This window comes from Protopterus annectens, chromosome 6.part1 (assembly GCF_019279795.1).
Source record: "Protopterus annectens isolate FY-2018-M chromosome 6.part1, PAN1.0, whole genome shotgun sequence".
Classification (NCBI taxonomy): domain Eukaryota; kingdom Metazoa; phylum Chordata; order Ceratodontiformes; family Protopteridae; genus Protopterus; species Protopterus annectens.
This window is the reverse complement of record NC_056738.1, coordinates 441,844,847-441,857,346: the sequence shown is the minus strand read 5'-3', so window position 1 is coordinate 441,857,346 and position 12,500 is coordinate 441,844,847. Positions and strand designations below refer to the sequence as shown.

The 12,500-nt window shown below is 40.6% G+C and overlaps 1 protein-coding gene across 2 annotated transcripts in view; it reads right to left on the bottom strand.

The window, feature by feature from the left end:
* SPEG (striated muscle enriched protein kinase) overlaps nucleotides 1-12,500 on the bottom strand; it is a 2,687,905-nt gene that overhangs the window by 279,858 nt on the left and 2,395,547 nt on the right. For both annotated transcript variants that reach the window (XM_044075871.1, XM_044075873.1), the window contains one exon: nucleotides 10,122-10,262. In XM_044075871.1, the coding sequence (XP_043931806.1) occupies nucleotides 10,122-10,262 (141 nt within the window). The remainder of the gene's footprint in view (nucleotides 1-10,121; nucleotides 10,263-12,500) is intronic.

Sequence of the window (12,500 nt, the reverse complement as noted above, 5' to 3'; positions counted from 1 at the left end):
CAATGGATAAGGTTTTAGGGAAGGGGGCGGGGAGGAGGAGAGGGTTAAAGAGGGGGCTGAGGAAATAGGAGTGCAGCAGAAGGGCGCAGGCCTGAGTGTCAGAGTGTCTTTGCAAGGGTGTGTGTGTGTGTGTGTGTGTGTGTGTGTGTGTGTGTGTGTGTGTGTGTGTGTGTGTGTGTGTGTGTGTGTGTGTGAGTGTGTGTGTGTCTGTGTCCAAAGATCAGCCAAAAAGTTGTATTAATGTTCCTCATCTACTAGATTACTCAGGATGATTTCCTCCCACCAAACAATAGGCTATGTCTGAAGGGAAATGGCAGCTCGACTTGACAAGGGATCAGGGAAGGGGACTGGTATAATTACTGGCACCAGTACACATTGGGACTGATATGACTGCATTTACCATAACCAAGACGCTCTAACAGCACAAGTATACTCTATATATCTTTCTATTTAGTGTGTGTGTGTGTGTGTGTGTGTGTGTGTGTGTGTGTGTGTGTGTGTGTGTGTGTGTGTGTGTGTCTGTGATAATGGAAGTATGTGACTGTGTGTGTGGTCATTTATGACCTGTGCTGCCTCATATTGTCGATTAGTAGGCCGCTCAACTGAGAAGTGCAAAACTTCTCCAGCTGAGTAGTTCTTTGTCATGTAAATTCCCCCTTAATGAGATGCTCATCAAGTGGGAGTATGCAAAAAGTACAGTTGTGTGCACTTACTATAAATGTAGATGTTTGAGTGTATTCAGTGTTGCAGTCATCACATTTTGGTTATCCCTGCCAGGGTAGCCCTCAGTCAGCCCGAATACCAGAGGCTTAGTATTTCTGCATCAGTTGCTGTCGCTTCAGGACTGATGCCAGGTTGTCAGTAGTATAAGGTAAGGCAGCCAACGCCATTACATCAGTTTTTCTTGCCCTAACCTGTCAGGAGCCCCCAAGTAGGAGCCAGGTTCAGTAGAAAGTAAATACCAATATGTCCCTTGTAAGGAAAGAGAAGAAAAAGGGGGATGGAGGGAGGGAAACCAGGACTGCAACAGTGAAAACACTCGAACATCTACATTTATGGTAAGTGTACACAACTGTACTATGTTGTTCATGTTTCACTGTTGCAGTCATCACATTTGGGTTGATTCCCAAAGCTGAGGAAATGGGTGCAGGTAGACAAGGAAACCAGGAGCTGGCTAGGATGCCCTGCAAGACTGCAGATGCAAAATCTGCCCTGGATTTGGAGAAGAGAGGCAGGTGGTAATGTTTGGTAAAAGTGTGAACAGATGTCCAGGTGGCAGCCTCCATGATGTCCCTGGTGGGGACTCCTCTGAGAAAAGCTGCAGAGGTGGAGGCCTCTCTGGTGGAGTGAGTCTTGACCCCCTTGGGGGCAGGCTTTCCATGTTGTTTGTAGCGGAAATTAATGCAATGTGCTATCCATTTGGAAATGGTTTGTTTGGAGATGGCTTTGTCTTCTGCCCCTGTAGCAAAGCTAACCAGCAATTGATCCCACTTTTTGAAGGATTTAGTCCTGTCTAGACAGAATCTGAGCTGTCTGTGCACATCTAAAGAGTGCAGGATCCTTTCCTCCTTGTTCTGGGGATTAGGAAAAAAGGTGGGCAAATGAATGGATTGGTTGAGAGCCACATTGGACACCACCTTGGGCATGAAGGATGGGTTAGTTCTGAGGGATACCCTGTCAGCATGGAAGATGATGGGTTCCACAGTCATAGGTTCATAGGTAGGTACTAGGCTATTGGCCCTAGGGCCTATATAAGCCTAGCCAAATGGTACCCTGGCTTTTGCCATCCAAAAAAAATATTTTCCTGTGCCCCTGTCGATCAGAGCCACAGAAGTGATCCCCGGGGTGAATTTCCTATCTCCCATCCCATGAGTGCTTGCAGCTCAGAGACTGTTCTGGCTTAAGTGATGGCCAGAAGGAAAGATGTCTTCCAGGAGAGAAATTTTAGCTCTACAGAAGAAGCTGGTTCAAAGGTGGGGGGGGGGGGTCAGGGTGAGCTTTTCCAACACAAAGTTAAGGTCCCAAGCTGGGGTTGGTGCTCTTCTGGGTGGCCTCAAGTTGCTAGCCCCTCTTAGGAACTGTTTGATCAAGGGGTGTGAGAAAAGGGGCTGCTCACTGGGGAAATAAGCAGAGATAGAAGAGGCATGAATTTTTATAGAGGAAAAAGAGAGACCACTGTGTAACAAGTCAGCTAAGTAATCCATGATGAGAGGGAGGGAGGGCTATGCCGTATTGGCTCCCATACCCTGGATCCAGGTGCAGAACCTTTTCCATTTGCCAGCATAAGACTTTCTAGTGCTAGGGCATCTGGCCTCATGTATAACATCTAGAACTTGTTTACTGAGGTTAGCAGAGTGCTCGGAGATTAGGGAATAAGCCAAGCTGCCAAACTGAGAGTCTGCAATTGTGGATGCATGAATTCCCCTTCCCTCTGGGTCAGGAGGTTTGGAATTTGAGGAAGATGCCATGATGGCAGTGGGGACAAGCTGCGCAGCAAGAGGTACCAGTGCTGGCGAGGTCAGTCTGGAGCTATAAGAATTGTCCTTGGTTCTTCCTCGTTTATTTTGAGCAGTTCCCTAGGGATGAGAGGTAGCAGAGGAAAGGCATAGACCGACAGATTGACCCAGGGGAAGGAGAGGGCATCCACTTTCCAAGCCATGCAGTGATGCTCCCTGGTGCAGAATTTGCTGAGCTGATGGTTGGTGAGGGTGGCAAAGAGGTCGACCTTCGGGGTGCCCCATTTTTGAGTTATTAGGATGAAGGTTCTTCTGTTGAGCTGCCACTCATGTGGGTCCAGAGATTTCTGCTTAATTGGTCTGCCAAAGAGTTGAGAGAACCTGGTAGGAATTGTGCTAACAGGTGGAGTTGCATGGCAGAGGTTGTGTGCCAAAGGGTCATGGCCAGATTGCACAGAGGGTAGGAGTGAGTCCCTTCCTGCTTGTTGATATACCACATCACAGTTGTGTTATCTGTTTTGATCAGGAGAGCCCCTGGGAGAAAAGGGGCTTGAAAGCTATCAAGGTGTGCTGAACAGCCATCATCTCTTTTTGGCTGATGTGCAGAGGGATTTTTCTGTGGGCACCATTGACCCTGTATGCACCTGCCATCCAGGTGTGCACCCCAGGCATGGTCTGAGGCATCTGTGGTGAGGGTCTGGGTGGCAGGGGGTGGTGAGAAAGGTAGTCCCTTGTTGTGGGAGCATGCTGTTGCCCACCAAAGAAAATCTTTTCTGAGGCAAGGAATTATAGGTATAAGAGTCTCCAGGTCTTGGGAGTGTTGACACCAAAGGCTTTTTAGGTACCACTGAAGTTTCTTCATATGCAGTCTGGCATATGGAATGAGTAGTATGCAAGATGCCATGAACCCCAGAGTTTGCAGGATCTTCCTTGCAGATAAATGGGGTCCGGTGGCTAGTTGAGAGAAGTAGGCTGTCAGGAAAAATTTGCTTTTCTGGTGTAAGGAATGCCATCTGGGATGCTGTGTCCAGGCTTGCTCCCAGGAACATAATCCTTTGGGTGGGCACCTGTTTGGATTTCTATTCGTTGATTGTGTACCATAGGGAGGTTAGTAGGGACTTTACAAAGGCCAGGCACTTGAGCAGCTTTTCCTGGCTGTCTGCCTGAATTACGCAGTCATCTAAGTATGGGTAAATCTGGATATTCCTTTGTCTGCAAAAGGAATTGGCTGAAGCCAGACATTTTTTGAAAACTCTGGGAGCAGTATATAAGCCAAAGAGAAGCGCAGAGAACTGAAAGTGCTGAGATCCTGCCCTGAAACGGAGATATTTCCTGCATGATTCCCTGATAGGAATGTGGAGGTAGGCCTCTATTAGATCTAGGGTGGCTAGTCAAGCATCCTTGGAGAGCATTGGTAGCAGCTGCTGGAGGGTGATCATTCTGAATTTTGGGATCACCAGAAAGGTGTTTAGAATGGATAGATCGAGGATGAGGCACCAGGTGCCCTCTTTTCTGGGTACCAGAAAAAGTCTGGAGTAGAAACCTTGGCCTATCTGTTCTGCAGGAATGAGTTCTACTGCCCTCATAGAGGACAGTGAAAGGACTTGCTTTTGAGCCTCTGCCCACTGGTTTGGAGGTAGATCTGGGAACCCTTTTGGGGTTGGAAGGGTGTGGAAAGAAATTATGTATCCCTGGGACACTATGTTGAGAACCCAGCGGTCGTTGGTAATGGTGACCCAGGTGCTTGCATGAAAGGAGAGTTTTTCTCCTAGGGGTAAGTGAAAGTGGGCAGAGGGATGGGGTGGGTGAGTCATTGTGAGTTCTTACCATGAGGAGTTGGCTTAGAACTCCCATGTTTTAAAGTGGAGGTAGTCCACTGCTTAGATCTCTGTATTCCCTGTGGTTGCTGCCTGGGGGTTTGGTTCCCCTGCGTCTGGGCTGGACTGGCTTAGTGGGAGCAGGAAACGACCAGTGCTTGGTGGGACAATAACTGCTGAATCTGGGTGGCTGGTCCTGTAAGAAATCCTTAACTGTCTGCATAGATTTTGCTTTTTCTTCCATCTTTTTTAAGACCACTTCTGCCTTAGTGCCAAATAAGTTGTCTTTGTGCAAGGGGGTATCCAACAATTTAGATTTGACATGGTCTTGCAAGGGCTGTTCATTAAGCCATGCATGCCTTCTAATGATAGATCAAGTGACTGCTGCCCTGCAAAAAGCTTCTAGGGCATCAAAACCACAGTGCAAGTTGTGTTTAGTTACTTGATTTGGAGAATGCATTAACTCTTGTAACTCGATTCTGCACAAGCAGGAAAGGAAGACATTTTTTGTTTGAGGAGTTCCAGGGTATGTTGCTGAAATTTTAGCATATGGAGCTGACAATGTAGTGCCCTGACAGCAAGAGTAGCTGAGGTGTATACTTTTTTACCGCATCTGTCTAGTGCTTGGGAATCCCTATCTGAGGAGGTGGGATTCTTAGCAGAGGTTGCTTTATTCCCTTTAGGCCCTTGAGAAATTAACTCAGGGTCAGCAGTAGGACTTTTAAAAAGAAATTTGCACAAGTCAGCGACTCTATAGTATCTGTCTGGCTTTCTGGGTGCAGGAGGGAGGGTGTCAGGAGTCAAGCTGGATTCCAGGAAAAAATCCTTCACAACATCCAGGACTGGGGGGAATGGCTAAGGGTCTGTGCTGTGGAAGATCTAAGAATTCCCTGAGTCTCTTTTTAGACTGAGGGTAGCCCTGACTCTCCCATTGGAAATGCTCCCATAAGGTATGAAGGGTTTCCCCAAAGGAAAAATCCACAGGGGGAGAGACTGAAGGGATGGAATCCTCTGCATCAGAATCATCATAAGTAGAGAGGGACTGCATGTCTTCATATTCAGATGCATCAGAGTCATCTGACTTGCTCAGACAAAACTACAGGGGACAGATCTCTTTTCCATTTGGAGGGAGTAGATTGGCTTTCCCTGATCAGCATGATAATGTATTCTGCCATTTTAAGCTTTTGAGATTGATGCAAGGAAGCAGGTGCCTGAGATTGATTTTTTGTGATTTTCTCCACTGTAGTGCGATCCTGGAGTTAATATATATAGTTTGGGGATGTGGGGGGCACAGGCCCCCACATTGGGGGGGGTGTGGGGGCATAGCCCCCCATCTATTCTGGTTTTATATCGTCCACTTTACAATTCCGTATGCTGAAATTTAACATTGAAGGATTTCAGTATTATGGGTTTCTGTCAAGTGATTGTTCAGTATTTTGAAATTTCAGTCTTATGGTCTCAGTCAAATGAGTTCCAGTCATATGAAATTTCTATCATCTGATAGGGATCGATATATATATATATATATATATATATATATATATATATATATATATATATACACACACACACACACACACACACACACACACACACACACACACACGCACACACACACACACACACATACACACACAGCCAGTGTTTATGCTGTCTGGTGGCTAGCTCTTCGACAGTTGTTCTTTCTGTATATATGTATGTGTGTATGTATGTATCTATATATATATATATATATATATATATATCTATGTACATATACACACATATATCTATATATATATATATATATATATATATATGTGTGTGTGTGTATATGTATATATATATATATATATATATATATATATATATATATATATGTATATATATATATATATATATATATATATATATATATATATATATGGGATCCATACTGTTTTTCGAATTGCAGTTTCATTGAAAGTGAAATGGAGGAGCACACTTTCGCAAAAGTGCTTTTCATCAAAAAAGCACTTTCGTGAAAGTGTGCTAAAAAAAGGACAAAACATGGGGAAATGGCTGTTGCTGAGATTGTAGCACAGTGAGGATAAGGGAATATTCCCTTTTTCCCACTGTAGTGCGATCTCAGAGTGAGAATATAAAAGTAGGGGGTGAGGGGGTGCAGGGGGACTTGCCCCCCCCCCACGTAAATGTGAGTAATGTGGGGGGGGTTCAATTTTTTTATTTTTAATTTTTTTTGCACACTTTAGCGAAAGTGCTTTTCACTGAAAAGCACTTTCGCTAAATTGTGTTCGGTCATTTGCGTTTCGTGGAAACGTAATTTCATGCTGTAGTCCTAGATCCCTATATATATATATATATATATATATATAGATCTAAATACTAAAAAAAATGTTTGAATTTCAACAGGCCAATCTCACAAGATCGACAAAGAAAAAACTGATAAATTGAAAAAAAATGTAAGTCTTTTATGTGGGGGGAGGGAGGGGCAAGCTACCCTGCACCTCTCACACTGCGCTTTATATACACCAACCCTGAAATCCCACTACAACTGGAAAAGGACAAAATCCCCTTCTCTGCATTACAGTGATCATATAAAACTATCTACTGGCATTTTCCGAAATTTTGTTATTTCAGTATAAAATACCTGTAGCAAGCAGGTTTGATACTTCTAACCTTTGTTTAAATAAATAGGACCTATATATACACATCTATATATACATATCTATATATCTAACTATATATATTTATATGGGTTCTCTGCAAAAGGTGGCATGTGTGTTTGGTCAATGGCTGTTTAATCAACCATTTATGATTGACTAAACAGTTGGGGACGGGTGTCCAAGACTGCACAATTCATGTGGTAGTGGAACATGCCATTACACTGTATTTGTCCAATCTTGGAGTTAGTGTATATAATTAGCAGGGGTTGTGGGGTTGCAGGGAGGCTTGTCCTTCTTCTAAAATGAGGTTTTTATTATTTTTTTTTAACTTAATAAATGTTGCATGTATGGTGGTTGTTTCTTGGAGTATGTCAAGCTGCATGTTGACGAGATCATTTTTGATATTTTTTGTGTCAATATTTTGAATGCCAACATTTGTTGTCTTAGAGCTTTAATAATACACTCATATCTATAGCTATATCTATATCCATATAGCTATAGATACAGGTATAGACATGCATGTGTAGATATGTAGATATGTGTGTATATATATATATATATATATATATATATATATATATCGATATATATATCGATATATATATATATAAATGTGTATATGTATGTATATATATATATATATATATATATATATATATATATATATATATGTATATATACATATGGAAATGTGTTGATCCATCGAAATTATGTTTCATCGAAACGTAAACCCTCAAACTCACTTTTGTGAAAGTGCACTTTGTCGAAAATGTACTTTCGCAAAACACAAAATAACAAAAAAAAAAACAACAGAAAAAAGAGCACTAAATCATATTTATGCAGGGGGGCAGGACCCCCTGCACTCCCCATGTGGGGGGCTGCACCCCCCCATACCCCCCAACTTAAATATACTGACTCCGAGATCGCACTACAGTGGGGAAAAGGATATATTCCCTTATCCCCACTGTAACACGATTCATCGAATCAGCATTTGCGAAAGTGAACTTTTAATGTAGTGCACTTTCGCAGAAGTGGGCTCATCCTTCTGTTTGTCAATGAAGCCTACTTTCGACATACAGAAGGAGACTCATATATATATATATATATATATATAGATAATATATATATATATATATATATATATATAAATATATATATGTATATATATATATATATATATATATATATATATATATATATATATACATACACATACACACACACACACACACACACACACACACACACACACACACAGATAGATATACATGCATATGCATATAAATGGGGTAGTTATCCTTACAAAAAAGAATGCACTGTTTGCTCCCCACCTGCACTTTCCTTTAAGTTTCGTTTTTGTATGTATCTTTAGTTGTTATGTTTCCCGGTTTCTTACTGTAATATATTCTTCTTTTGTCCACTTTCATGGAGCCTATATGTACTTAGGAGACTGGACACCAGACAGCAGATGTTCATAATATGGTAGCAGCTAACTCCGAGACCACACAAACTCACACACAAAGGCAACAGCCTTCTCCTCCATATGCCATCAAGTCTAGTGTGGTTCACAGTAGCTGGCATGTGGCCACTCCCTTGCTCTGTAGCTTAATTGTTTCTATGCTCCATTGTGGCTGGCTTGTGGCTTTTAAGCAATGTTCTGCTTTCTACATCAGAGCATACCTATCTTCTCAGATGTGTACTGTGTTGCCATGTGGATATTCATATATACTTTATACTGCAATGAATCACTACTACTATGTGGCACAAGCCTTACTCTAGACTGTAATGCATATCTACAAATTCCAGCCATAGCTGTCTGGAAATAACAAGACAGCTAAATATGATGTCTCTCTTTTGCTGATATTCAGATTGTCTGTTTACATGGATATACCTTTAATGATGATGATTCCTAAACACGACATTCAAGAAATTAGAACCAGTTTAGTTGTCATCAGCAGGTGAAGGACTGAGAAAAAATATCCACTACAACTTTTGCATGGAAACGTATGTGGAGCTTGACACAGTCTTTAGAACTTTTTTTGTGAACTTAATGTTTTTATTGATTTATTTTTTGCTTGAACTGCCTTATGAGGCAATAAACATTGTGCAATAAAGTTACATTCCAGATATCCAGGATATTGGAACACTACAGAGACATTAGAAATAATAAAGAGAGTAGTGCCCTTGACATGCATAATAAAAACGAAGGGTCCAATCATACATTTAAATTTCTAATTTTAGAACTATTATATTTTGATAATAGAATAGGGAGGGATTTGGTGAATGACATCGAGGCTGTGGAACAGAAATGGATAATGTTGTTCAATGCTGATAAACCCCCCGGCCTGAATAAGGTGTCCTTGAAAGCTTTTTTAAAAGCTCAGCCATTAAAACATTAACTAAGCCATCAGTTGCAATTCTATGCTTATTTGATCTATTTTTTATATATATATTTATATTTATTTTTAAGGTATTGCACACAATATGACTATACTCCTATGAGTATGGCTTAGAGGTTATTTGATTTTTTTTTATATATACATATATAAACATAGGTATACATGAAGTAGTTCTATTGCACATATCATGGTTGATTTTAATAGATTTGTATGTTCTTATTTTTTTTTTGTGTGACCACAACATTGTTATATGTTGACTGTTTTTAATAACTTTATATGCAGTGTTTTGTACATTTTTTATACATAAAATTGTTATGATTCTGTGTTTTTTTTTACTTTAGTTAATATGCTCAACAGAATAATGTTACTGTTTTTTTTAAGGAAAGTTAATTGTGCTTAATTGATTCCACTATAAATTGTGTAAGGTATATTCACTTGTTGTCTGATGAAGGGGTTGGATCCCTGAAAGCGCTTACTATCTTAATAAACTACATTGCTGTGGTACAGCTGGTGTTTCTTCTTTTGCTGCATACTACAGAATTTGTACACCGGCTGTTTCATTAGTTGGAGAGAGATTTTTGCTTTGTCATTCCAGAGATGTCCATTTGTTACCTTGCTATATTAGAAATGGACTCCGGATGACCGAAGATGAGGCCAACATGTACAAATATTACTTGATGGAGTAACTTTGTTCAGAGAGGCATTTTTTCATATGATTTGCCTGAGCACAAACTAGATTTTACCGAAATAGGTTAGATTGCTATAGTTGTCACTGTTAACATTCTTCACAGAGCCATAACTTACCTGATGCATTACGCACATACTGCCTGCCAATTATTGTACCATCTTCACTTAGTATACTTGCTGGTATATTAGGTTGGGAGGCCACTTTATCCTTCCGTCCCCTGGAAAGGCCCCAGCGATCCCATCTTGATTTTCTTTCTCCTTTGACGGAACAAATGAAATGCACACAATTACTGACAAGAATTATATCTATCAAAAAAGGACTGCATTCATAACTAAGACAGTTTTACTGCTATTAATAGCCTTAAAAACACTTTTTTTAAAGTTTTTAAAAATTATCCATTCGTTGTTCCATGACAACTGAAAGTGACGACATCAAAAACAAACATAAATACTACATTCAGAGATGAAGAACGAGACAATGTATTTTGTGCTAATTCGAAAATTAAATTTGGACTGTGCAATAAAATAGTGTGACTGTGTCTATATGTGTGTATAAATCTATTCCTTTATCTAACCCTTACTCTAAGCATAACTTGCAAACATTTAGACAAACACCGCTATTTCCTGTCGCAAACCCACACTTACCTTTCTGACATACACTCGAGCTCACTTACTTAAAATATAGTAGATGTCTGAGAAAACAACATTGGATTAAACAGGGCATGAATACATTCTGTTGATAAAATAAATATTCGACAGACTGAATGACACACACACATATTTTATATGCAAACACAGATTCTTATTAAAAGGTCAAACACTCAAATGTTCAGTCCACAAAAGACTGATACCCAAAACCTCAGAAACACAAAATAGAATTTAACCATAATTTCTGAAGCAGGGCAAGCTCCCCTCCTGCATCTCACACATGAAGGGCTTCAGTCTCCCATACCTTAATTATATGCACCATTGTGCCATGATCTCACACATGTAGCTACCGGCATTTTATGAAATTCTCTACTTTCGATGTTATATGCCAGTAGCTAAGTTATTTGACACTATGACCATTTCACCCTGACCTTATGAATGGAACCCATACACACAGACAGACACACACATACACAAAATATGTTAGTGCAGTTACAGATCTTGATGCATGAGCCAAAATCTGGCTTAAACAAAAAACACAATTCTCAAATGTAACCTTGCTGGACCACAAATTAAATACCCAAATCCCACATAAGCTGATTGCAACAAAGGCAAGTATTCTCATTTTATAATTAGAGAAACACTAAATCTCATACACACAGAAACAAAAAAAAACAGCAAATTTATTTGTTATGGGCAGGACTGGGGATAAGGCTAGAGTTACAAAAGGAGTAAGGATGAGCAGTGGGGCTTATTCCCCCTACACCACCTTATTTATGTGTTCTAATCGGTTTACCTTCGCATCACTGAAATGCATTCGTGAGAGTGCACTTGTGTGAAAGGATATTCACACAATGTGGAAATTTCGATTTTTGTTTTGCCGTACCTACAATGTTGAACTGCTCTTCCTGTACTACTCCTCGGATGGCAAAAGGGTTTCATGCTCAGCTCCAGGAAATGTCAAATGTCGAAAACCAATTTTACCATGTTCATCATTTGGAAGGAACAGCATTTTACATTTTGACAATTCAGTTAGGTGTAAGGCTCACTTGCACATCTGCATTTCAGTGATTTGAAGGTAAACCATTCTAATCCTATGTCACTACCCCTGACCCCAACTCTATACCTTACCTTCCAAAACCCTTTCACCAGCAGTACAACTACACAAGACAATCACATACACTACACAAACAAAAGCATACATACAAACAACTAAATCTACATCATTATCTATCTTTTATCTTAACCTGCAAACACTCACTCAACACCCACGACCTCCCCTAGCATTTACCAACTTAACTACTTCATCAAAACATGAGTTTAGACGGTCTGTAAAATGAACATTCAGTAAAAGCACTACACAATTCATTTGTTTGAGCAAATAAACTTTTGGCCAAGTGAACTGTTACCATATATACACACATAGGATCATAGGAAGTTACTAGTCTATTGGCCCTGAGGCCCTCGCAAGCATAGCCAAGAATTTAGCCCATGTTCCAACAAGTCAGCACCCTATGCAACTGTCCAGCAGGGACATAGGGGGAATCCCAGGGGTGTATTTTCTGTTCTCCATACAGTTATCCATGTTGCGCTTAAAAATATTTTAATAAGGTTCTCTGCTTTATGTGGAGAGGGAGTCTATTCCACAAAAGGGGGAGTATCTGGGACACAAATCTGTTCTGCCAACAAGTCCTATTGATGTTACAAACCAGGCTGAGGTCTTGCATGCAGATTAGTCGAGTGGAGTTTGACTTGTGGATATGCAGCAGCCCCATCAGGGCGGGGTCTGAGATTGCTTTGTATGCCAGATAGAGGTCACCTTTGAGGAGTCTGTTGGAGACTGAGTAG